Here is a 24,831-nt window from a genome sequence, read left to right as displayed (position 1 = left end):
ATACTACATCGCCTTACCTCCGACCCCGGGCCCCAATCACTCGTCCTACAACGGCACCCTACAGACGTACCACAACGAAGTCACAAATCACAGATTAGATGGAGACAAAATATTCTTTAAAATTATGAACCGTGGCTTAATCTCATAAAGTACATTATGTTACTATTCAATTGACAAATTTAATTATTTATTAATATTCTAGAATAAATAGATTTAATATGAAACCTACAATAATTACTACTTTCACAGATAACCTGTTCTAAAATTTCCGACCGACAATCGGATGTCGATCCATAGGTGCGTGAGGCGTTACGTCCGGTGACTCAACGACTACTTTCAGAATATAACACTGTTACAAACTTGGTATTTGTTAAAACGACTAGGCTTATACAGGATGTGGCGCAAACTCAAGGGGACGTGAATAAGTTAAGCCAAAAGTTCTCTGAATGCTTAGGATAAGGTCTTTCTTTTAGATTTGTTTTTCCCTAGTTAATCGTTGGTAGCATAAGGGGCTATTCCTACGATGTGCGAACGAGTAGGTAAAGGTAAGCTCACGGGGCTCAATCTGAGAGAGTTTGCTAACACCAGCCCTAGTAAGAGCAGTGCTTCGATGGATCGGAATCGCGATCGACTGAGAACATCCGGAGAGAAACTCAGTGGGTTGTGTTTATTGAGTGCATTCGATGAGTGCCATGAGAATGGTGACCGGTGCTTGGGGTGTCTAAAAACACCGAGAGTTGATTAAGAGAATCAAATTTTCGGTAGGCAGCGGCTTGGCTCTGCCCCTGGCATTGCTGAAGTCCATGGGCGACGGTAACCACTCACCATCAGGTGGGCCGTATGCTCGTCTGCCTACAAGGGCAATAAAAAAAAAAAATCCCATAAACTATAGTGTATGCTAAGCGACAACAGTTTACCTAAATCTTAGAGCCCTCTGGGGGAAAATGTACACCTACTGTGAACTGGGGGAAAATGTACTATCTAGTGGAGGTTGATTTTTTCGTAATTAGATGTAACCGCGATTTCGCTTGCATTACTGTAGAAGAAGAAAAATTCTATCACTTTTTTCACCAGAATTTAGAATAGAAAATTTTTCTCTTTCTACATTTGTATCCCTCGCAACGTATATAAAAAATTCTTGATGTTCCGACGTGTAGATAAGACGTGAAAGCACTTGAAAGTTGAAGCCAAGAATTTGCACTGGATTATCGACAAAGTAAAAAAAAATACGTTAATAAAGGAGGGATACGTTCTAAATTTCAGGATTTCAACATTCAAAAAAAAATTTAATGACAAGTATCTTATTCAAGTAGGCGATAGCCTATAATAGATAATTTATAATAAGCCCTTTCAAATAGACTTTACCGTCGATTCGTAATTCAATTTCACCACTGAAAAGAATCGATGCGAAACTCAAAGCATGTTGTTTGTCCAATCAGATGATTTTATTATAATTTGTTTATAGTACCTACATATAACTATCATGTAATCAAACATATTTAGATACCTAGTGGGAGACTTTTAAAAACCCTAATGTAAAGAAAACAATCTTGGTAAAAATGGCGTTTCGATGTTTGTTGGTTAATTTTTGTAATTGAGATGAAGGCCTATTATTGGCCAGTATTGGCCTTATATAAAGTTGACTCTATTAACAGCAACAGTACGACCCTTTATTAAAAGCTAACTTTCATTTCATCTTAAAAATAGAATGTTAAGTCACAAAGGCGTCTCTAGCCCTTGTAGCGCCCATGTGCAATCATTACCTTACCACCCCCTAGTTAGCGCGCGATCTAAATGGAATAGGTACAAATAATAAATAAATAAATATGTATATAATAAATAAATGTACCAGGTTTATTGAAAACGCAGAGGCCGGCGCCACTGCGTCCGTGTGCAACGCACATTCTGCACTATAGGAATACTCGTCTCTGTCAGTTCATTTTAAACTGTTAATTGAATATCTTTTTTTATGTTTGAGAGATTACTGGTGGTCCGGAGGCCTTTCCAGTTTTAGCAGGGCAGCTGGGCGAGCAAGGGCTCGGCCATGAGGGATGGGATTTGCTAACAGCTACCCGAGCGCCTCCAAAACAGACCTAACAACTCAAAAGTAGCTGCTTCGCGAATGAATCTACTACCGGATCTGAATCGCGATTCGCTGAGAAGATCCGGCGAAAAACTCAGCAGGCTGATGTTTAGGTTAAGTTGCACGTCGAACTCTTTGCCAAGTTCGACGAGTACGGTTACCGGAGTCCTTACTCCTTGTGTTAGAGCTAAAGGTGTCTAATGCAAGGGTTATTGGATCTGATGGATCCGTAGGGACGTGAGTTGTATATCTACATTCTGGACAGATGTATATAAAAGGTCTGCCTATAGTCACGTTTGACGGCTGACGTTAGTCTTCCTTGAAAAGGTCTTAAGTCTCCTATTCTACTCCTATCCCTAAATCATAACACCAAGAAAATCTGCTATTTTATTTCAGTCCAAAGCAGATAAGCCTACAGCCCTCATCGATAAGTGGTTACCGTCGTTTACAATCATCAAAAATACCAGGAGCCGAGGACCGCACAGCCAAACCACTGTATGTTCGTAGATTTATTTCAAACTTTGTTTGAAAGACATTTCATTAGCAAACACCAAGGCAGATCTCATTCGTATACTGTATGGGATGTGACTAGAATTACCTTTTGGAAAACAATGTCAATGTACTAATATTGAAATAAAACCATGTAACGACATCTATCGGTGCATTTTATAAACGAGGCCAAACTTGCACTAGGATGGGTAGGTTAAACTAAAGATTTTAAAACTGCGTTAAAAAGTATTTTTAAACTAGTATTCTGAAATATATTTTTATTTCAATGGAATATTAAATAAAAAAAATTGAATACGTATACTTTGGTTCCTGGATAATACAAAGCATACCAGCGCAGGGTTGTGTGGTCTTCTTGTTGTAAATTGAATTGAAAATCGTTTCACTAAATTAAACAACAAAATATAAGGACGCACGCTTAGCCAAAATAAATAAGATATTAGGTGTTAAAGTATGAAATTACCGATTTGTACTGAAAAATTGAAATTCGTTTCTTTTGTCATTTAACATATATTTATTTAATCAAAATATCTACCATTATTATCTATATACATTGCTGCCTTTGCGATAGAACTCTGGTGATCTAGATTCTACAAACTGCGTGAAAGCATTTTGTACTGCCTTCTGGGAAGAAAACTTTTTATCACGTAGAAAATTGTCCAAATCACGAAAAAATGGTAGTCCGTTGGAGCAAGGTCTGGCGAATACGGAGGGTGACGAATGGTTTCTAATTGTAGTTCCTATAGAGTTAAAATGATTTCTCGTGCTGCATTAGGTGCGTTATCATGGAGCAATAATGGTAAAGATTGATTAATGAGTCGGAGCTGTTTCATTGCAAGTTTTGCTATTAACGCAAGTATCACGCAAGCATTGCATTGTTCCGAGTTCGGCACAGTAGACATCTGTCGTTATTGCTTGACCAGATCAGAGAAAGCTGTAGTGATAAACACCATGCTGAGACCGCCAAACAGTTACCTGTACCATTTTATTGGTAAGCTTTGCTTTAGGACACTGTTGCGGCGTTTGACTTGGGGTCAGCCATTGCATTTTTCGCTTACGGTTATCGTAAAGAATCCACTTTTCATCACATGTCACAATTTGATCCAATATTCCTTCATTTCTGTATCGATTCAACAAGGCAACACATGTTTCAACACGCGTTTCTTTCTGCAGATCAGTCAAATCATGGGGCACCCATTTTTCATATTTTTTTGTTTTATTGATTTGAGGCAAATGAGTCAATATTGTTGGTAAGGTAACGTTAAACCAAGCCGCTAATTCCTGGGTAGTTTGGCGTGGATCGGCTTCCGCCATCTCTTTCAATTCATTGTTATTCACGTAGTTCGTTCTTCAAATCAAAATTTCTATCACGAGAGCGTTTAAACCAAAATCGCACAGGGCGTTCATTAGCAATCCCCTCTCCAAGCGCAACATTGATATTGCGAGCTGTTTCTGCAGCGTTAATTCCGCGTCAGACCTCGTATTAAAAATCACTCGAATTTTCAAAGTATCCATCTTTCTTGTCTAAGCTGAATAAAAAAAACAACTGAAAGTCGACAGGTAATCGAATATCGCGCATTTTAGAAAAAAGAACCTCATAGGTACCATTTGAAAAAAAATTCACTCGAAAATCTCAAACCATAAAGGTTCTATGTCAATTCGTAGTAGGTACTTATTACAATAAAACGGCAATTTCATACTTTAACCCCTATTATTACAAAACTTTAAACGCCTTTGTGACGCTTGTTGCAGTTTTTTTTTGATGTGTCAGTTTAATGGAAATAAGTAATAGCAACTCTATCGCTGAAGAGGATTTAGACTTTTAACGGGAAAGCGATGAATGAGATTATGTGAATTATGTGAAATTATTTATTTCTTTTCGTGTATTTAATGGACATGCTTGTTAAGAAGGCGTTTAGTACACGATTTATGATCTGAAACAGCATAACTAAATGAAAAAACTAGCTGGAAGTGGCTCATGAGATTGTTCGAGAAAATCCATGGAAATCATGGTAAATTTTCGCGTTTTCAGTAAGTAGTAAGTATATCATTTAACTGAATTTTATCAGCTAAACGAAATCAATTATTTTACTAAATAAAGTTTTGGCTTCAAAGACTAAGGATAGACTTAGACTAATTTTTATTAATATTAAAATACCCAGAAATACCACCATAAGGATAATGAGATTTTCCTGCTACGGCAAAAAAAGTTTTAATAAATTACTTTTTTTTTGTTATTTCTTAGATGGGTGAACAAGCTCGAGACCCACCTGGTGTTAAGTGGTTACCGGAGCCCATAGACAACTACAACGTAATACCGCCACTCATATTGAGACAAGAGTTCTAAGGTTCAGTTGTAACAGTACAATGGCTGCCCTACCCTTCAAACAGAAACTCTTTACTGCATCATGGCAAAAATAGACAGGGCTACCTACCCATGCGGACTCACAAGACGCCCTACCACCAGTAATTTGATTTGTTTTTTTGTTACCAGGTTTGATTTTTATTACACGGTGTTATTCCTTAACCGTGGAAGTCAGTCGTGAACATTTGTTTAGTACGAATTTCATTAGAAAAATTGGTACCCGCCTGCGGGATTCGAACTCCGTTGCATCGCTTGATACGACTGCACCGGACGTCTTATCCTTTAGGCCACGACGACTACATAATTACTACAGGGACATGAATGTTTGAGGCTCCAGGTGATACGGATGAATTCTGTATCGGTAGCGGGTGGTGCAATGGTTGAATGTAGACGACGAAATCATTTCTTCAACAACCCTCTAGAGGACTTTATATGCATGTACAGTACAAAAGAAAAGCGAAGAAGTCACTTCGTTAACCGAAGCGTTTCTAAATCATAATATTATTGTTTATATGAAAAATTATTTCTCGATAAAAGTTTAGAAAGGTTTACATGCACCATCCCAGCCTTCTGAATTGGTATGGTAACATGTGTACGGTGACGGTCGGTATCAATAAACACTTATAATAATCGGACATCGTAACACTAGTCTTCAACATTGTTATAATTTACGTTAACAGCGGTAGGCAGTGGCTTGGCTCTGCCCCTGGCATTGCTGAAGTCCATGGGCGACGGTAACCACTCACCATAATGTGGGCCGTGTGCTCGTCTGCCTACAAGGGCAATAAAAAATAATAATAATAATAGCAGTTCGCATCACCTACTTACTACAAGATGAAAAAATGTGAAATGCAAAATAAGTAATTTCTTTTAAGAAACCTTCACTTTTTTACATCAGTTTAGTTATTCCGAATGATATTTTGACAAATCGGTGTATATTCTGTTACGTATTAACATGTTGAAAATGAAAAATTTGGACAATGGAGTTAAATATTTTTAGTTTTAATATTTTATAGTAGGCAGCAGCTTGGCTTTGCTGATGCCTCTGACATTGCTGACGTCTATGAGAGACGGTAACCAATCACCATCAATTGGGCCGTATGCTCTAGGACAATTAACAATAAAAAAGTTCTATATAAATCTTGCTAAAAGAATGCTTCTTAAATTAACTTTATCTTGTTTATTGTCAACATTCCTGTACTGAAGTATATCATGAGGATTGGGTTTTATTTATGGTGTGACTTAACTCTAACATACCATTCAAAAGCATTGTAGTGATAGTAGCAAAGGCCTAATCCGTAGAGGAACAGGGGATCTTTCCAGTTATCTTGCTCCAGTGCGTAGAATTTTTGGTAAGCCGACATCGCTGTAACAAATGTATTAGTTTTATTAAACATGAATAAAACTAGGTCTATCTATCTCACGCATTTTTTGCAAATCCCTGCCATGCTGTTGCAGGATAGGATATGAAATATACCCATTTTTTCAATACTCAGGTGCCACCTTTCAGTGCTAAAATGTTACCTGAAGTGTCAAAAACAATAGTATAAATTTTCAACTCAATAGGACACACAGAAATAAAAATAAGACTGACCAACAAGTCTTATATCATTTTTATTCAATATTTTAGTAATGTTCAATACCTATTAGTCACTCGTATAAAAAAGTTTATAATTTTAATCTTGTGCTTCATCTATGAATATAATATTTTTAGTATAGTTCTGATTATTTTATTGTATTTATAGTCTAGGCAGACTAATTAAAAAGCTGTCAAACTGCTCTTTAGCTTAAAAATCGAGGTTAGATAATCAATAGATTTTTACTGAGCAATATTATTATTTAAAAAAATCGAATCTATTTTAGTAGATTACAATTATATTACTGTTTCCTATTTTATATATACTTATAGTTTTGGAACAAATTAAGAGACAGCCTTCTTGTTCAGAAATCATTTACTACACCCCAATGAGTATTCATAAATTACATAAGGAGACATTTGGGTATTTTTGACTCCCTCAATTTTTCATATAAGGACACTGATTTAAGTATCCTCTTCTTTCTTATGTAATAAATCAATATCTATTTTTCACAACTAGTTAAAATGCACTACTAAGAGTCATAATTTAACATAAATTTATTTGGTCTGGTATAAAACTGATAAAATCTTTTGAATGATATATGAACTATATTCAAATTACCTTCAGAAAACCTGTGAATTCCATAATTATAACAATATAATTCAGTCAGGGCATTAAGGTTGCATTTTAAAGAAGATTGAAGTAAAATTAATAAATTTCAATATTAACCTTTTGCATAGTCTTCTAATAATAAATGGAAGTGGCCCAATTTACAGAAGGTTTTTGGATCTATGCATATGTCACGTTTGGCCACAGGTGAACATCCTCTCTCTTCCTCCTGCAAAAATAACGAAGTTTAAATAAAAACGTAAAATTATTTTATATATGAAAATGGTGTTCAATAATCAAGTGATAATTCAATTATACTTTATTAAATGTTATGTTATTTTTCGACATAGTCATCTTTCAGGGTTATATACTTAGTATGTCTTAGTTCTAAAGCTAAAATTCCCTTTTATTTTAAATCTTCTTCCTGATCCCTTCAAAAATCGTGTACCGCAGCGACAACGTTATAATATCCAAATTAATGGCCCCTAAGGTGTTCTTTCCTTTAACCGCGGAAATCACTAGGACCTAGGTCCGCTGAATATGGAGGATTTTCCATTAATTCGAACCCAGCTTCTTGAATAGCAGCGATCGCAACTCAGGATTTGTTGCAGGGGCGTTATCTTCGTGAAACAAAACAACTCCAGCGAATTTGCGACGCCATTGCTTGCGTTTTTTCTCACGCAAGTTTATTATTTGTCTTGCGTACAATGTCCCCATGTAATAGTGGCTTCATGATTAAGATATTTGATCATTTGCACCCCTTGGCTCTCCCAGAAAAAAAGCAGCCCAACATCATGGGCTGTTTTTCCGTTTCCGGGACATACCGGTAAAGCCATGATTTATTGTCCATTGTTACGAATCGCGTCAAAAATTAACCCAAACAGCTTTGTGAAATTCTATCTCTTTTGTTTCTGAACGTCAGTAAGCATTGTAGTCATCCAGCACTTTTCATACCCAAAAAGTTGTGTATAAAATTATGGATACTTCCTATAGAATTCCATATATTCTGCTATAAAACAAATAGTAACACAGCACCACAGCACATCAGCACACCAACGGGCAACTGTAGAATATGGAGGACCATGAACCCTTAATGTTATTCTCAAGTATTGATTTACTAGTTCCGTTGTAAAGAATTTCAAGCAGAGATACTTTATTACTGGCCGAATGTTATTTTATTCATTTACAGAATACATGCTGACACAATCCAAATTGATGACTTCAATTTTTTTTAAACTAAAGAGTATTGATTGCTTTTTGATTATTATTATATCTAATGCCTGGGCTGTGCTAGCCAGTATTTTTTTCCAAGGAGAATGTATTGCATTATCACTATTTGAACACTACTCATATAAATTGAAATTTAATTTATTATTATTTTCTGCTATTAAAATTTTATTCACTTCAAATTTATTCTAGTCTTTTCCAGTCTTACAATTATTTTAACATAAAGTTAAATGTATGTGATTTCTTGGTTCACTTGACTTTAAGTAGTTACTGGAATCCACAAACACTACAATGAGAACGCCACATTGGGACGACTGGGTAATTAAGCAGAAATAGGTAGGTAGAGGCGGTGCAAGATTGTGCAGCTGTAAATTGCGTCCTACCTATTGTGCTAGTGCTCTACAAGTCAAACCCGATTTTGGAGGGTGAGGATTTAAAGGAAAATTTGTTGAAGATGCTAATAATAGGGACCAGTTGTGGTAGCTTAGGATCACCAGGGTATCATCACTTAGGTATGCTAATAATTATATAGACCCAGAAAAAATAAATTTTATAACTTTATACTATTTCAATTTTACGCTCATTCAATTATCTCAGGTCTCAACCTCCCAAAAATACAAACTATAACATATATATTTCATTTATAATTAAATGTCATTCTGACTAAAAGAAAGGTTGGAGGAAGAAGAGGGTTTTTCATAATATTCCTTTTTCAAATTACTTTTTTTATTGTATTTTTACCAATTTCAATAATTATACTTTGAGATTGTGTTCTATCTTCTTTAAACAGTTTTTCATAGCCTAATCGGTATCCCAAATGTGTATGTAAATATATCATGTCCAAATTTTTGAAGTGAAACTTCCTTATCGGCGTTGGAAAAAAATTTACCGTCACATTTTTCGGTTACGCGTCACTTTTTTCCGTTACGCGCCATCTGTTTTGTATTCATGTCTATGATAATAAAATCCTTTTGTTTAAACTTTATCTAATTTAACTTTTTTGTATTCATGTCTATGATAATAAAATCCTTTTGTTTAAACTTTATCTAATTTAACTTTATTTAACCAATTTCTAGAAAGTTGCATGTAGATCATTTTTCGAAAAATAAGGCCATAAACAAGTTTCACTTCTTACGTGTGTACACTAGTACACGCACACATTTTTTTTCATGTGAGGACATCATCAAGCTTATTTTTTTCATTAGTGAAAACTTGCCTTTATTGAACTAAGTAAATTCAAGTTATAGTAATACATACTGGTTTGCACAAAGACATTCAGTTTAACAACGTATTTTAAGAAGACAAAATATATTCGGACTTAAAAGTATATTTATTGTAACAGATTATACATGAACTCATAGTTGACTATAAACTCACCTTAACTTGTACAAGCATCCCCTCCAAATACTTGACTGCCTTGAGGACAAGAGCGCGTGTCCTTCCATGTTCAGTCCCACGCAATTTCAGAAACCCAAACTGACGACTGAAATAAATATGACTAATTAAAATACCTTTTAAATAGTTGAATTTTTTACTCTTGAGATGTAGTGCAGGATTATAAATATTTTTTAACAATATCTTACAGAAGGTAAGACTTTTGTGATGCATTTACAATTGAATTTGTACCCATAAGTCAATAGATGCATGGGGCACTGAACATGTTATAGTATTAAATTTAATTCCCTAGTCACTAAACTTCCAAAGTTATTTATAGTGTACAGCAAACTTCTTGTTGTCTATTCACCAAAAAATTCTACAATTTTTATTGAATCAATCTCATACTTATGGTAAACTCAATTTTAATTGGTACTTATTGGTACATATATTATATTCATTGAAACAATTTTTAGTGAAAAAAGCGTAAAAATTACTATTGATAGTTTTTCAAATAAAAGCCATAAAGCTGATACTGAATTATTCACATCGTAAAGTTTGTAAACTATTGCATTTTCACAACAAGCATCACTAGGATAAGTACCTGTCAAGTTCAGAAAGAACTTGCAATTCTGGTGAGGTTAAATGTAACTCCTCTTTCTCATCCATGGTTCCCACGTATGCTTAGCTTTATAAATAATCTTGAAGCCCGTTTATAACATGTTAATATTGAAATATTATTTAAAATTACTATACACAAAGCGCGGTTTTAAATTTTATGATTTATGATGAACATTAACGCAATTGACAATTATTCTATTGTTCTAATGTGACGTTTGAATTATAGGAATACAAACAATTGTCAAAGTGTTAAGATTACGTTTTGAAGATATAATTTTAGTCGAGCTTTACTAAAATCGAAAACCTATTCCTAAGAAGGTTTTTATTTTAATAATAATTAAAGGAACTACAATCCGAGTAATAATATTCACTGTTATAATTTAAATAATAACGTTATATTATCTTATGCATTACTAGTGTAAAAATTAAATGACAATGTTATAGTAATGTTGAGACAGTAGGTACCTAAAATAATGCAATGCGACATTATAAGCGGGACTGACTTACTCAGACTTACTATCGACGCGGCAACGCTCTCAGCATGTCCTTATGGGTCCGCTTGATTATTAACACTCTTATTACATGCCTGCGTCTCTAGAATTAAGAACAGACGTAAGGACTGGTAACAGCACTGGTCCAATTGTACAGAAGTGGAATCTAACCCTTCACATCACCCCGCTGAGTTTCTTGCCGGACCTTTTCAAATTCAGGTTTTCTCTGAATCTGAGAATTTGATTAGAAGTAAAAAAAAACTACAGCTAACTTTCAAAACCTCAACCTAAAACACATTTGTTAACCAGTTTATTGACCCATTTAAAGACAAAAATATACTAGTTAAAACGTTTATGGTGTTATTCTATTGTGGCCTTGTGGCACATGTAAATGTAGGTTGAAATTGTTGGTGTTACTTCAGCTGCTGTCAAGGTTAACTCAAAGTTATAAATAGTTAATTAATCTTAGTGTGTCTTTTTTGAAAACAAAAGTCGAATCTTGATTACCTGTTCGTAAACGATTTATTTATCATTCTCATTTTAATCGATCCCGTCTCTATTTGAAAGGAAGTCATTAATATAGTCTGTGACGGCCGTGACGGTGACGGGTGAACTACAGAAGGAAACGGAGTACTAATACAAAACATATATTAAGTGTATAATCTATGTACAAAACAAGAGTGGTAGATATCGCATTGCTATTACCGACCGCTCATATTTAATTTAATTGTACCCAGAATTATTGGGGTTTTGCAAGTGTACACTTAAATAGTTTCGTAATACTTAAAGAAACAGGACTCTTACAAGATGAGTTATCGTGACACGGTGAGCTTAATAATTGCTGTTTTAAAAATTGTATTTAACTTCACCAATAAAATTATATAAAAATATAAAACTGAAACGCTAACACTTAGTTATAACTGCATTGATTGTTCCACTGAATTTGTTTAAGAATCCGGAAGAAATTAAAACTGAATTCCTTAAATCTGATCTATTTTTGCAACTATATTACTCACAGGTTTCAAGGTCGTTTTGAACGCATATCAACTTTCTTCAACTAAACTATTTATAGCAGGGTTTTATAATCCACTTAAATAATCATATTTCTTTGGAAAGAACAGTAAATAAACTATGTTGTTTTAATATTTCAATGCATTTTGTATCCTCCACGAAATTCTTCCACAGTGTTTGTACCCTCGACTATCACGACGCTACACCACATATAGTGATGATTATGTATGTACCGAAAATTTGTACAAGAAAAGACTGCGTGTTTTAGTTTTTTTTATGATTTAACAAATAATTTGCTATGAATTTTGAACTTAAATCTTTAAAAAAACAACTCATCTAAAAGTGATAAAATACTGAAATAAAAATTTTGATTAATCAACTTGTGACCTCAATAAAATAATATGTGATGTCGCATAAACTGACCATAAGCTGACAATACTAAAAGTCCATGATGATACTGTGGATGATCACCACAACAAAATGCTTTGTGACATGATTGCCAAATAATAAATACTTTTGTAAAAGATACAACAGAATGGATTAATGTCAAACTAAATAAGTCACTATAAAATGTGACAACACTGCTTAGTTTCGAAAATAAGACCCAACAAAACTTTTATATCCTAAAATTAGAACGGTACTCTTAGTTTATAGGCAGCAAAATCAAGATATTACTACTGCTCTGTTTCACTAAAGAAAAGCCTTCAATAAGTACTGAAAACTTGGCCTGTTACATAAAAAATCTCAGTGGCAAGTCAACTTTGTGATTTCTTTATGAAAATTGATCCATCAACGGAAAGGAACCTTATTTTAAAAAAGAACATTATTAATGCTACAGCTCAATATAAATCTGAATTTAAAAACGTTTTAAGAACAACAAAACAAGAAAAAGTTTTTAAATTGATTAAACCCTTGCCTAAAGCTAACAGTAACGATTGCTTTGAATTGTGAATTAGTCAATAAATTGGTTTTAGTTTGGAACCTTGTAACATATCCTCTATAATTCTTTGCTAATTACCATTCTATATCCATAGTTTTTATATCTCTTCATATTTCTGGTACATATACCCACCAAACAAAGAGGTTTAACTGTATAAATGTATTATTTACTAAATTTACAAAAATTGTTGCCTGATCAATATTCCTGATGATAACTAAATATGAAACCATTATAGCTTAAAAGTATTTATTCATCCTAGCATAGTAGAAATTAGAATAACAAGTTATTGAAATCTCTAAAAACAAGCCTAAGTTTTTTATTTATTTATATAATTTATTTTCTGCGGTAGGCAGCGGCTTGGCTCTGCCCCTGGTATTGCTGAAGTCCATGGGCGACGGTAACCACTCACCATCAGGTGGGCCGTATGCTCGTCTGCCTACAAAGGCAATAATAAAAAAATATATATATAAAAACTGTTTTTGTCTTATGACCACAGCAAATTTTCTCTATGAGATTTTCATCTTATTGTCAGCTTATTGTCACTATATGGTACAGCCTATAGAATGATAACAAATTATTTATAAATGTTATATTTACATAATAAATTTTACTTTGAAATCAGTCTGCTGCAAAGTTCTAAATTCTAATACTCTGCAACCTTTTTTGTGCTATTCTTTAAAAATGCTTTAGCAATACCATTTAATGTGAACGCATTATCATCAACAGTATTCACTTTTTCCGAGATCTCATTCATACTGCGCAGCTAATGAGCAACGTGTAGGATCCTACTTAAGGACCTTGATGGTATTTATGTTTATGTTTATCAGCGTGTCCCTAGTGCACAGTTTTAATTGAATATTCTATTATAAATATGTAGTTATTTATGTTTATATCATTTTAAATTGTTCCTGGTTTTATAAGGCATGATTTAGAACTTAGATGGTTTGCATAAATTATTTGGCTTTTCATTTACAAACTAGCTATAATACAGGTTCTATCAGAGGCCCAAGATGTTGTGATGATTATTATAATTTGTTATTATAGTTGCATGACATACACAAGGTAATGGAAATTAGTTAATGGTAAATATTGGCAAATATGTATATACAAAGATTTAAATTGTAGTATAATTCCACCACCAAAGCCAAAGATACATAAAATAATCAAGATTAATGTGAAAAAAATTACAGATCACAAGAAGTAATGAAACTGGTATTAAAAAAAACCTGTGCACCTCTAAATATGCTGGTCTGGTTGTATTAATAATACTAAATTACAAAATAACTCATTATTAATAATTACATAATTGTATTACTTCCTAGAAAGTGTTGTGATTTGTTATATTTAGAAAGAATAAAATTCTCTATTATTTACTATTAATATGTAATAAATGAAAAATTTGACTTTTACATTTAGAGTTTTGGCTCCTCACCTTCCTCTGTCTTGGGTTCTCTATCATCTCTGCGCTCACGGCCCTTCACTGATGTTTCATACAGCCCAACTCCTGATGTTAATGAAGTGTATCCGGGATTATTTGTTGGAGATGCGTATGTATATAAGAATTCAATAAGGATAATTTTCCTATTGTGATAATATTGATTAAAATTACTTTTTTTGTTGTAGTGTTGCAGCTAAAGACAAGGCCTTTTTAAGGCGTATGGGCATTAATTATGTCTTGAATACTGCAGAAGGGAAACGCTACACTCAAGTAGACACAGATCATCTCTACTACAGAGACTGTCCTGGTTTGAGATATAAAGGTTTTCAACTTATGGATCTTCCAACTACTGATATTTCAAAGTATTTCCATATTGCTGCCAATTTTATTGATGAGGGAGTATCAAGTGGAGGTTTGCAAATTTTGTACTATATTTATCTAATACAAAAAAGGACCTGTTGTATAGAAAAATCCTAATATGTAGTAACTTTTAGGTCGCGTCCTCGTTCACTGCATGATCGGCGTCTCTCGTTCAGCTACATGTGCACTTGCATTCCTAATGATCAAACGTGGAATGTCCCTCACAGAGGCACTGTGCACTGTACGTGCTCGACGTGACATTCATCCAAATGATGGCTTCCTTCGTCAGCTTCAGCAACTAGAGAGGGACCTACGTATTACACGGGTTCGCTGACCTTACACCCCCAATCAAACATTCAATTTTCCATTTGAAACTTCATTTGGGAGATATCGCGTGCGCAGTCTTGATCGTAATGGCTATCGCTATTAAAATAAAGTAAATATTTCTAAAATAAGTGGGTACTAAATAACTAGACGAATATTGCGCACGTTAAATTGAATTCTCAAAGAATGTTAAATTGAAATGTTCAATAAAAAATTCAAATGTTATCAAAATGTATTGATAAGTACCTTACATAATGCATTATTCTAATTTAAAGAAATTATATAACCAAAACCTATCTACATTTTAGCTCCCTGTCGTTAGCAATTTAAAGTCAAATTTAATATTTTGTTTCGAAAATTTCACTAGAGGGGATATAGAATTAGATACCGTATCTACTGACACGATAAAAATCCCGTAAATTTGTTGAAGATAAAGCTATCCACTGTAATTTTTCTGAGGTTTCAGCATTTTACTAAATAAAGCTCTAAACATCATAATTTAGTATGTACACTGTTGAATCCATATAGCTAACTAATAATTATTGTATGAAAGTAAATTATTTGTAAATATAAGTCTATTTTCAAATAAAAAAATAAATTGTGAACCTGTTATATAAAAACCTATTAAAAAAATCAAGGCAGTTTTTGTCATGAAACAAAAAGGTATTGTGAAAATATAATGAACATTTTTAAGATCAGGTTGTTACTTATTAACACTCTTGTTTCATGTCAATGAAATCACAAATCTATTAGAATTGAGATTACATTGTGTATATAAAGTTTTTTTTAAATGTACCAGAGTTAAATTAATTATTTATTTTTTATATTAATTAATATTTTGAAGTAGGACTTTTATTTATCACTAAGCTATTTTTCGAAACTTGTTTGTTGGTCCATAAAAAAAAAAATTCAATATAACAAAAAAAAATCTTAGCTAAATAACAATAAACTAAATTTGTGTGCCATTTTGTAAAAAAAATTGTGATAGATTAAATATTCTGATTTATTGAAGAAAAAAAAACTAGTCTTAGCATCTATGTTGTTGCATGAAGCATTGTAATTATAATATAATTACTAAAGTACAATTTATAGCCTTTAGTCATTTGATGACTTAAATGAAATGCAATAATAATAATAAAATTCTATGTTTCATAATTAAGATTAATCTTAAAGACTGGTGAATAAATTCACTTGTAATATGAGTTATTGACCGTAGAAGTATTTAGCTTAGCATGTATGTCAATGCTTCTAGGCAAGTGTCATGGTCTGTAAGCATTCATTGTATATTTCACAGTGGTTGCCAAGACTCAACTGTGCCACTTGGCTGCTCATATGTGTCATTAGCATCTATTTTAAATGAAGTCTTGTCTACTATGCAATTGAGGGACCTGTTTTAATTTATTTTTATAATTAATATTTCTATTTCTTAAAATATTGAATATTTTATTAATTATATAACAATTAGTAGTAGTTTCCACAGGAAATACAATGCACCAAAGAACTAGTGTGATATGTTATAGTTACTTTTAGTAGTGGAATGGTTAATTTGGTGGTATTGATTATAGTTGCTAGAAGAAAGTTGAAATATAGGTACACAACCGTATTCTTTGATCGTATTGTAAACACAATCGGATAAAAAAAACCCTGTCTAAGCCAGGATTTTTATGGACAATAGCAACATTTCTTTTTATGGTTCTCATCAGGTTTTTATTGGTCCGCACGCAAGTAATATTAATAGTATATTAAAAGCTTATCGAATTATGTGTCGTTTTTTTTAAGTAGCATAGTGCATTTATATTTGAAATCGTCGTGGCCTAAAGGATAAGATGTCCGGTGCATCTAGCGACGCAACGGTGTTCGAATCCCGTAGACAAGTACCAATTTTTCTAATGAAATACGTACTTAACAAACGTTCACGATCGACTTCCACGATGAAGGAATAACATCGTGTAATAAAAATCAAACCCACAAAATTATAATTTGCGTAATTAATGGTGGCAGGTCCTCTTGTGAGTCCGCACCCCGCCTATTTCTGCCGTGAAGCAGTAATTCGGCTTTAAGGGTGGGGCAGCCGTTATAACTATACAGACCTTAGAACTTGCATCACAAGACGGGTGGCGTATTTACGCTGTAAATGTCTATGGGCTTAACACCAGGTCGGCTGTGAGCTCGTCCACCCATCTAAACAATAATAATAAATATATATTTTTTTGCAACAAATTTAATGTCCTATTTGTCTTGATTTTTTGTATTTGTCCACATTTCCAGTTGTTCAATTAAATAGTTTACGCAGCATGCCATAATAATCATGTATCACATTTAAAAGTATATCAGATTTATTTCCAACACTACACTAATGGTATTTATTAAAATACAATTGATGTTTCTACAAAGCTTTTCATGTCCACAGACCAAGGCATATGATTAAATAGTTTTGATACAGCACAAGTATTGCAAATTACTAAAAGCTTTCTTTGATTGGTTTTAAATAAATTGCTTTATATCATTACTAGCTTTTGCCTGTGACATCGTCCGCATGGAATAGTTACTTTGGCATAACGCTAAATTTTACCCGCTTCTTCAACTACGTAGAAAGTGAAAATATTTTTGAGTAATAGAATGCTGAGCTATTTAAGGTACCAATATTACGCTTTATAACCGACTTCAAAAGAAGAAGTTATCAAATCGGCCATAATTTTTTTATCTATGTATGTTCACCGATTTTTCGAAAATCCTTGAACCGATTCTCTGAACATGATTAAATTGAAAACTATTTAATTGTAATCAAAACTAGAAATTAATAGAAAAAAAAAGCAATTGACTTCAAATTCAAAAAAGTAATTTGTACATATTTTTACCTTGGTTAGCAAGAAGCACACATAACTTCTTTATAAACAAAAATAGGCAAGATAGTTGTGTGTAGTGTGGGCTCACAATGTAGTTAAACTATCATTAGGTTAGTAGTTTAACGTTTTTAATTTTGATGACATCAAGCAATCCATTAAAATGTATGTAGTGCCTACATTACGATATAAAATGTAGCTGATATAAGCATGCATTTCATTTCATTTATACATTAAAAAAAACATTGTTTGAGGTAAAACAAGCTATATTACATCTATAACAATAAAAATTAGAAGGTTACAAATAGGGTCTATTCATTTCAGTTTTCTTGGCCTTTTTATCTCGAGCTCTAGGGTACCAACGATGTTCAGTAGTTAATGTTAGGTTTGATAGTTGTTTTCTTGCAAATTCAGGTTTCATTTCATTGAAGACTCTTTTAACTTCATCTAAATCGGTCATTTTCAAAACTGTATTATCTTTACTTGTCTCTTCTGGTAAAGCTCTTGAATGCTCGTAAGGAAAATCATAGTCTTGATGAAGAGCTACAATGGTAGAGCCATCGTCAGTGATCACTATTTTATTGTAGAATCTACTTAATGCCACTCTTGGGATTAATGCTATTTTGCGAGTTAAATAGGACATTTTATTTATATTTTAAAGTTAATCAAGTCCACTCAAATTCACTCAAATGGTATGGTATGTTTTTTTAAGGGATTGTATGACCTGGTAACTGAGACCTTTAAGTTATGTCTTATTCTAATTTATAGGTACTCTTATTTTTATGAAAAATAATATAGAGTGAAATGAAGATGATTAATTTGAGACATTAATCAACGGGGATGAAATTAAATTAAATGAGATCAGATGATACGGGATGAAATATAATCTCAGTAAACTGGTGGTTATTTACTGAGATTTTTTCAGTGTACTTTTTGGAGGATCCCGAGAAGTTACGTCCAGCGGCTTTGTTTCATTTGCCTACATTTGTGCACTTTCACAGATATTAAACAGTCAATAAACCAGCGTTATTACACATTTAAACCTGAAGAAACACTGATTTGTTTTTTTGTTAATTTAGTGTAATATAGTAGCTTAAATGTGTAATAACGGTGGTTTATTAACTGTTTAGTATCTGTGAAACTACACAAAAATTGGAAAAATGAAACAAAGCCACCTGACGTAGCTTCTCAGGATCTCTCAAAAAGTCCACTGAAAAAGTCACTGTAAATTACCACTATTTGACTGGTTAACACCACGTGGGCTGTGAGCTCGTCCACCCATCTAGACTATACTTTAAACCATTCCCCATACTCATTTCTCGTTACATTTCATCCAAATTCATTAATTTACAAAGAATTAGACCGTAATTCTCATTGACTGTATGTTGTGATACTTTCGCCTTGCCAGTTGAAAAAAACGGATCTACTACCATCAATCAGGGTAACGATTTCCGTTTAACATTTGCCCATTTACTCACTTTTTACCATAGAGTTACTATTTTAGATACTTATTAACTCCATGCTTTTTACTTAGCAATTTTTTTATTTCCAAACGAGATACATTTTACTATAGACTTTGAAATGTTTATTTAAGAGGTTTATTATTGAACGAAGAAAGCGCGCCAAAATTTGATATTTGTCAGCAAAACTTTTTCTTGAGGTTGATTGTGAAGTGGTAGGATGGTGACAAATGAAACATCGCTGCAAAGTTTTATAAATTCATACTCAAAAGTTTCATAGAAAGGTAAGTTTGTACTTTTTATAATAAGTAAAGGTTGCAAATGTAGTTTCATAAAAAATCTATATGATCTATATAGTCGTTTACGTGTTTGTCTTGATTTTAATTCAGTTGGTGAATATTTGTGCTAATATGGGTGACTTTAACCCGGGTGACTGTTAAAAATAAGCCGAAGAATGTGTCAAGAACATGCACAAATAGCCCTTCGAGAACTGCTAGAAGCTTCCACGGTGATTAACCTTCCTATTACTCGTTCTTTATCACCTATTCCTGGTCCTTCAAACATAAAATCAACCTACCAATCATCTTCCATCACCCACAGCTGAAACCTCATTTAATATTGAAGCTACCGTCTTTCGTACTCCACCACCTACTATCTCATCTCCATCTCATCCCATTACTATATATCATCACTCATGGATCGTGTTGCATCATTATCTGAGCAATTAAATTTGGCTACTGGATCATAGAATGGTGTGATTAACAACTGTAATTATTTAATTTCTACCGAAGCATTATAGCGTTGTTGCTTTTTTTATAATTTTAACATGCCACTTTTTGTTAAATAGAATGAATAAAGACTGATTTGTAATAATAATTAGAAGATAAATAAGTTCTTATAAATAAAGGTCCTTTTCAAACACACATTGAATTTTACTGAAAAACCCAAATTTAAAGCTTATTTTTTCGTAAGCAGCTGTCATAAGATGGCGACCTAATTTATTTAAATAAAAAAGAAAACAAATGTTATCACAGGGCTTTAAATGTAAAAATACATCAAAATTGTATTGCCAGTTCTTATAGTGGTAAAGTTACCCCACTCTCAATATAACATGGCCTACAATTTTTTTGTCAATTTTGTGAGATTTTCACTTTATTCAATTGTAAACGTTTAAAACCCACGGAAAATCCAAACTCAAAACTGAGACAATACGTACAAAATTGTTCGCATGGCGGGACAAAGTTACCCAGATGAACGGTACTACTCTCAAAATATCATGGAGTTAATAAGTACCTACAACAAAATATTATGTGTAGAATTTATGTCAATCTATAACTAGATAATGGACTTTTTGGCGGGAACGCGAGGAGTGAAGTTTGTGATTTGTTTTATTTTATCTAGTTAATGTTTATTCAGGTTTAAATGTGTAATAACGGTGGTTTATTAACTGTTTAATATCTGTGAAAGTGCACAAATGTGGGAAAATGAAACAAAGCCGCTGAACGTAACTTTTCGGGATCCTCCAAAAAGTCCACTGAAAAAATCTTAGTAAATGGCCACCATTTTACTGAGATTATATTTCATCTCAACTCATTTAATTTAATTTCATCCCAGTTGATTAATGTCTTATATTAATCATCTTCATTTCATTTCATGTCACTCCATATTATAATTTTTCATAAAAATAAGAATATAAATTAAAATAAGACATGATTTAAAGGTCTTAGTTACCAGGTCATAAAATACCTTAAAAAAATAACATAGATAATACATTATATTACATTAACATTGATTATCAATACAACCAAACGTAAAATCTTAAATTGTTTTCTGACCTACTCAATAATAAAATTAGTTAATTATTATGTCCACATACAATATCTGTGTACGATTTTTTTCTTTTTTTTCTGATTAAATTGTTGTCTGGACAGATAAATAGTGTTTGAGTGTAGGTGTTAGTGGTTTTGGTAATATTTCAATATTCTTAATAACAGGGCTATTAAAACAGCAAATTTCTTTGAAATGGAGTTTCCCACCTTACCCTTTAATGCGTCAGATTCAAATGACTATCCAGGATCTGCTCAAATCCCACTGTCAAGCTCAAAAGACGACAGTAAACGGCGCAGGTATGTATAGGCACTTATCCTTTTTGTTCGGCACTATTTACATATAAATATCAGTTCTTTATCATTATTATTATTATTATTTTAGTTCATCAAGATCCATCAAGAGACGTCGTTTTGATGATGAACTAGTTGAATATAGCTTAGGATTGCCGGGTGCTTCAGTTGGTAAAGGTGACAAAAGAATGCGCACACAATCTTATACCAGTAGTAGTCTACCAGATTTACCAATCCCTGCTAATGTACCGGTTATATCTAATAATACTACACATGAGCGCCGACGTCACTCTAGCAAAGTTTCTGGAATCATGAGCGGCGGGAAGAAGGCCCGTCGTAAAGGGCACCTCAGTCAATTGTCAACTAAAGATTTAGGTCGCTGGAAGCCTACTGATGACCTTGCTTTAATTCTAGGAGTTCAACAGGTATGATTTGGTAGAGCGCATAGCAAACATATTTTATATTACTGTAGACTCCTCAAAATTGTGATAAAAAGAAGCTGATAAAGAAATAATTAAATTTCAACATTATGAATTTGAAAAACAATATTTTAAGACACCTTAACATATCATTGTAGACAAATGACCTCCGTATAGTACATCGAGGTATCAAATTCTCATGCCGATTCACAGTAAGTGAACTACAATCCCGATGGTATGCTTTACTCTATAATGCGGAAATATCACGAGTGGCAGTGGCTGCTATGAGAAATCTTCATCCAGACTTAGTTGCTGCAGTTCAACAGCAAGCTTTGTATTCGACAAGCGAGGAGGAGTTGCTTGGAACATTGAGTAGTGTAAGTTAAAATAAAAAATTAATACCAGCCTAGATAGGAATACCAAACTGATTTTAATATTATGTTATAAATCAAAATGAATATTAAACTTTTTAGTAGTAGGTAAAATAACACTTCAGTTATTGATATTTTCATTATTTTATTATTTCTAAATAATAAAACAGATTAATTTCTCTAGAAATTAAAAATAAAACAGATTAGAAGCAGTGATTGCAGCCAATTTATAATTAAATTATAAAGTAATGTCAGTAATAAACTAATACATTGCGTAAGGTATGTTTCTCAGATCAATTGATGTTGAAGGTAATTCGAAAACAATATTATTTTCAGACTTCACATCCAACTTTGGAGAAATTTCAAGAGTTACTTGATCAGAACCCTCATGTATTCTACCCGACGAGAACATCTAAGACGTTGATGGCACACTGGCAGCTTTTAAAACAATATCAGCTCTTGCCAGATCAAACTGTGCTACCTTTACCAAAAAGTAAGCCATACATTTTGAATATAGCTTAGTTCATTTATCACTTTATACATTAAGAGTCCTATTATTTTAATTCTAATCAAACCAAATTAAAGATTGGTATCCACAAGAATTCATTAAGAAGGGATAACTGAGAATCACCAAAAATATATAATTGAAAATATTTTAACTCATTGTACCTGAACTGTACAATTGAACTGACAAATCAAGGTGGCCTAAATAAAAAGACCCCCAGTGTATATGTTTAAATGTATTAAAATGTATGTAGTCTTAACTAAACTGCCATTTAAAAAAATATATGAAGTACTTCTTTCTTTTTTTATTTTTTTATTGCTTAGATGGATGGACGAGCTCACAGCCCACCTGGTGTTAAGTAGTTACTGGAGCCCATAGACATCTGCAATGTAAATGCGCCACCCACCTCGAGATATAAGTTCTAAGATCTCAGTATAGTTACAACGGCTACCCCACCCTTCGAACCGAAACGCATTACTGCTTCACGGCGGAAATAGGCGGGGTGGTGGTACCTACCCGTGCGGACTCTCAAGAGGTCCTACCACCAGTGTTCCACTTGTGTACCACTTGTGTTCTTTTCTGTAGATACCATAATAATATTTAATATATCTGGTTCATATAACATGCCAAACATATTAATATAGATATTTGTAACGTAATAATAAATTAATTAGTACATTAATATACATTAAAAACATTTGTAATGTATTTCCAGATCAGAATGACAAAGTGTTGACATTCTCTGATGCTGAGGAGACAATGAATGATAATGAACTTCCTGACTACAAGGAAGATGGAGTAGACCTAGAAATGCAAATGGCTGACAGGTTAACCTCTTTATAATACTGCTACTGTAGATTATGTAAACTTTATAGTAAATGATTACATACAATTCATACAATAACTAATATAATTCTCACCTACATTGAAATAATGATAAGTACATATCAAAACATAAAGCACAATATATAAAATATTTCCTCTTAGAGATAATATATAGAACAATTTGGATAATATATCTAGGGTCAGCAGACTAAAGCACATAAGTCAAAAAACTCTACTTTACAGGAATTAAAAAAAACTATTTAGAATCTTATACATTAACAAACTTAATAATGTTTATTTGAATTATATAAGTCTATAACACTAACTTATTATTAAAATTAAATATGTTAAAGTAAATGTGATTATTTAATCTTTAGATGACTTAAGTTATAAGGAACACAATAATAGTATGAGTTAAGTGAAAAATATCAACAATTCAGATATATATTATAATAATATAAGTCATAAATATAAATAACAACTCAATGTTTAATTAAAATTCTACTTCTTCATCGAGTTCTAAAATATCTGGATCAGTATTTCGTAAAGTTTCCAACGTGGGAAGACTTACGTAAAATTCATGGAAAATATCCGGTATTAAAGGGAGCAGCGAAATTAAATCATTTTTTTTCTCGATGGATATGGGTAATGGCTGTATAGATATTATAGGAACATGATCAGGAACACTGGACCCTCTTCTTTTATAGTTAAAGGTAGAAAAAGGCGAATCTATATTCAGGGTGTCTTTATAAGTGAGAACGCCAAATTCTTGCTCATAGCGTAGCCATCTTTTTTCCAGCCATTTAAACTGCCGCCCATCGGTATCTTTATTTCTTAAAACTAAAGCACTTTTGAGGAGGGATGAAAAGTCATAAAAGTCTGTATTTTTCATTTCAACAACCTTAAACTTTTTGCTGCTAGACCGGATCAACTGTATCCAATCATGTGGATGAAATACCTGTAATTCCGTTTTCTTCTTTTTTTTTTCTATGATGCCATGATCGGTATCTACTTCTAAATGGCTATGGCCAGGTATCATAAATTTGTGGTCAATTGTTTTGATAGCTCGATGTTTTTGCAATACCCAAGTAAACATACAACTGACATGGGAATTCCTATTTTGCCCACCGCATGTATCCGAGTAAAAAATTACATGTTTCGTATTATCAGATACGGATGTTTCTAAGTGCTTGTAAATACAAGAAGCGATTTGGTTAGCTCCCCGAGCTGCTACCGCCTCGTGCCACACATAGCAAACAGCTTTACCAGTTTTGTTGTCGTGGACAGTTAAATTGAACGTCCATAATTGCCGTTTATAAAAGGCTACAGAAGAACTTAGAGCTGGTGTTGGCAAACACTGC

At 33.0% G+C, this 24,831-nt stretch overlaps 3 protein-coding genes and 1 long non-coding RNA gene across 7 annotated transcripts in view; 3 read left to right on the top strand and 1 right to left on the bottom strand.

Annotated features, from left to right (window-relative positions):
* LOC101738100 (lysine-specific demethylase 6A) overlaps positions 1–10,597 on the bottom strand; it is a 35,142-nt gene extending 24,545 nt beyond the window's left edge. Inside the window, exons 1-4 of the mRNA XM_004932300.5 lie at positions 10,347–10,597; positions 9,746–9,851; positions 7,262–7,370; positions 6,213–6,321 (exon numbers count right to left, since the gene is read on the bottom strand). Coding sequence (XP_004932357.2) covers positions 6,213–6,321; positions 7,262–7,370; positions 9,746–9,851; positions 10,347–10,411 — 389 coding nt within the window. The 5' untranslated portion in view covers positions 10,412–10,597. The remainder of the gene's footprint in view (positions 1–6,212; positions 6,322–7,261; positions 7,371–9,745; positions 9,852–10,346) is intronic.
* A 781-nt stretch (positions 10,598–11,378) lies between these two features.
* On the top strand, positions 11,379–16,688 carry LOC101738231 (dual specificity protein phosphatase 13B). Of its 4 annotated transcripts, XM_021352036.3 has the most exons (6): positions 11,428–11,679; positions 12,040–12,090; positions 13,532–13,609; positions 14,222–14,352; positions 14,429–14,655; positions 14,738–16,688. In XM_021352036.3, the coding sequence occupies exons 1-6, from the start codon at positions 11,662–11,664 to the stop codon at positions 14,935–14,937; spliced, it is 705 nt and encodes a 234-aa protein (XP_021207711.1). In that variant the 5' UTR covers positions 11,428–11,661; the 3' UTR covers positions 14,938–16,688. The 4 variants fall into 4 exon arrangements, with proteins under 4 accessions (XP_062524559.1, XP_004932361.1, XP_021207711.1 ...); XM_062668575.1 differs by lacking the exon at positions 13,532–13,609 and having other exon boundaries at positions 11,379–11,679; XM_021352037.3 differs by lacking the exon at positions 12,040–12,090 and having other exon boundaries at positions 11,431–11,679.
* Positions 16,689–19,180: 2,492 nt separating this feature from the next.
* LOC134198888 (uncharacterized) lies at positions 19,181–20,153 on the top strand. The gene is made up of 2 exons (XR_009973158.1): positions 19,181–19,514; positions 19,620–20,153. It is a non-coding gene; the product is annotated as an uncharacterized LOC134198888 (long non-coding RNA).
* Positions 20,154–20,960: 807 nt separating this feature from the next.
* The window catches only part of LOC101738766 (microspherule protein 1), a 30,961-nt gene continuing 27,090 nt past the window's right edge, over positions 20,961–24,831 (top strand). Inside the window, exons 1-5 of the mRNA XM_004932306.3 lie at positions 20,961–21,356; positions 21,442–21,775; positions 21,928–22,146; positions 22,477–22,633; positions 23,361–23,472. Coding sequence (XP_004932363.1) covers positions 21,253–21,356; positions 21,442–21,775; positions 21,928–22,146; positions 22,477–22,633; positions 23,361–23,472 — 926 coding nt within the window. The 5' untranslated portion in view covers positions 20,961–21,252. The remainder of the gene's footprint in view (positions 21,357–21,441; positions 21,776–21,927; positions 22,147–22,476; positions 22,634–23,360; positions 23,473–24,831) is intronic.

This window comes from Bombyx mori, chromosome 5 (genome assembly GCF_030269925.1).
Source record: "Bombyx mori chromosome 5, ASM3026992v2".
In the NCBI taxonomy this organism is placed as follows: domain Eukaryota; kingdom Metazoa; phylum Arthropoda; class Insecta; order Lepidoptera; family Bombycidae; genus Bombyx; species Bombyx mori.
Note: the sequence above shows the minus strand (reverse complement) of the source record. Positions and strands in the feature narration are given on the sequence as shown.

What these genes read in the sequence shown, in the direction of transcription:
- LOC101738231 (XM_021352036.3), top strand. An exon ending in CCACATATAGTGATGATTAT is followed by an intron (nt 12,091 to 13,531) that starts GTATGTACCGAA and finishes TATCATCAACAG; the next exon opens with TATTCACTTTTTCCGAGATC. An exon ending in TGAGGGAGTATCAAGTGGAG is followed by an intron (nt 14,656 to 14,737) that starts GTTTGCAAATTT and finishes AGTAACTTTTAG; the next exon opens with GTCGCGTCCTCGTTCACTGC.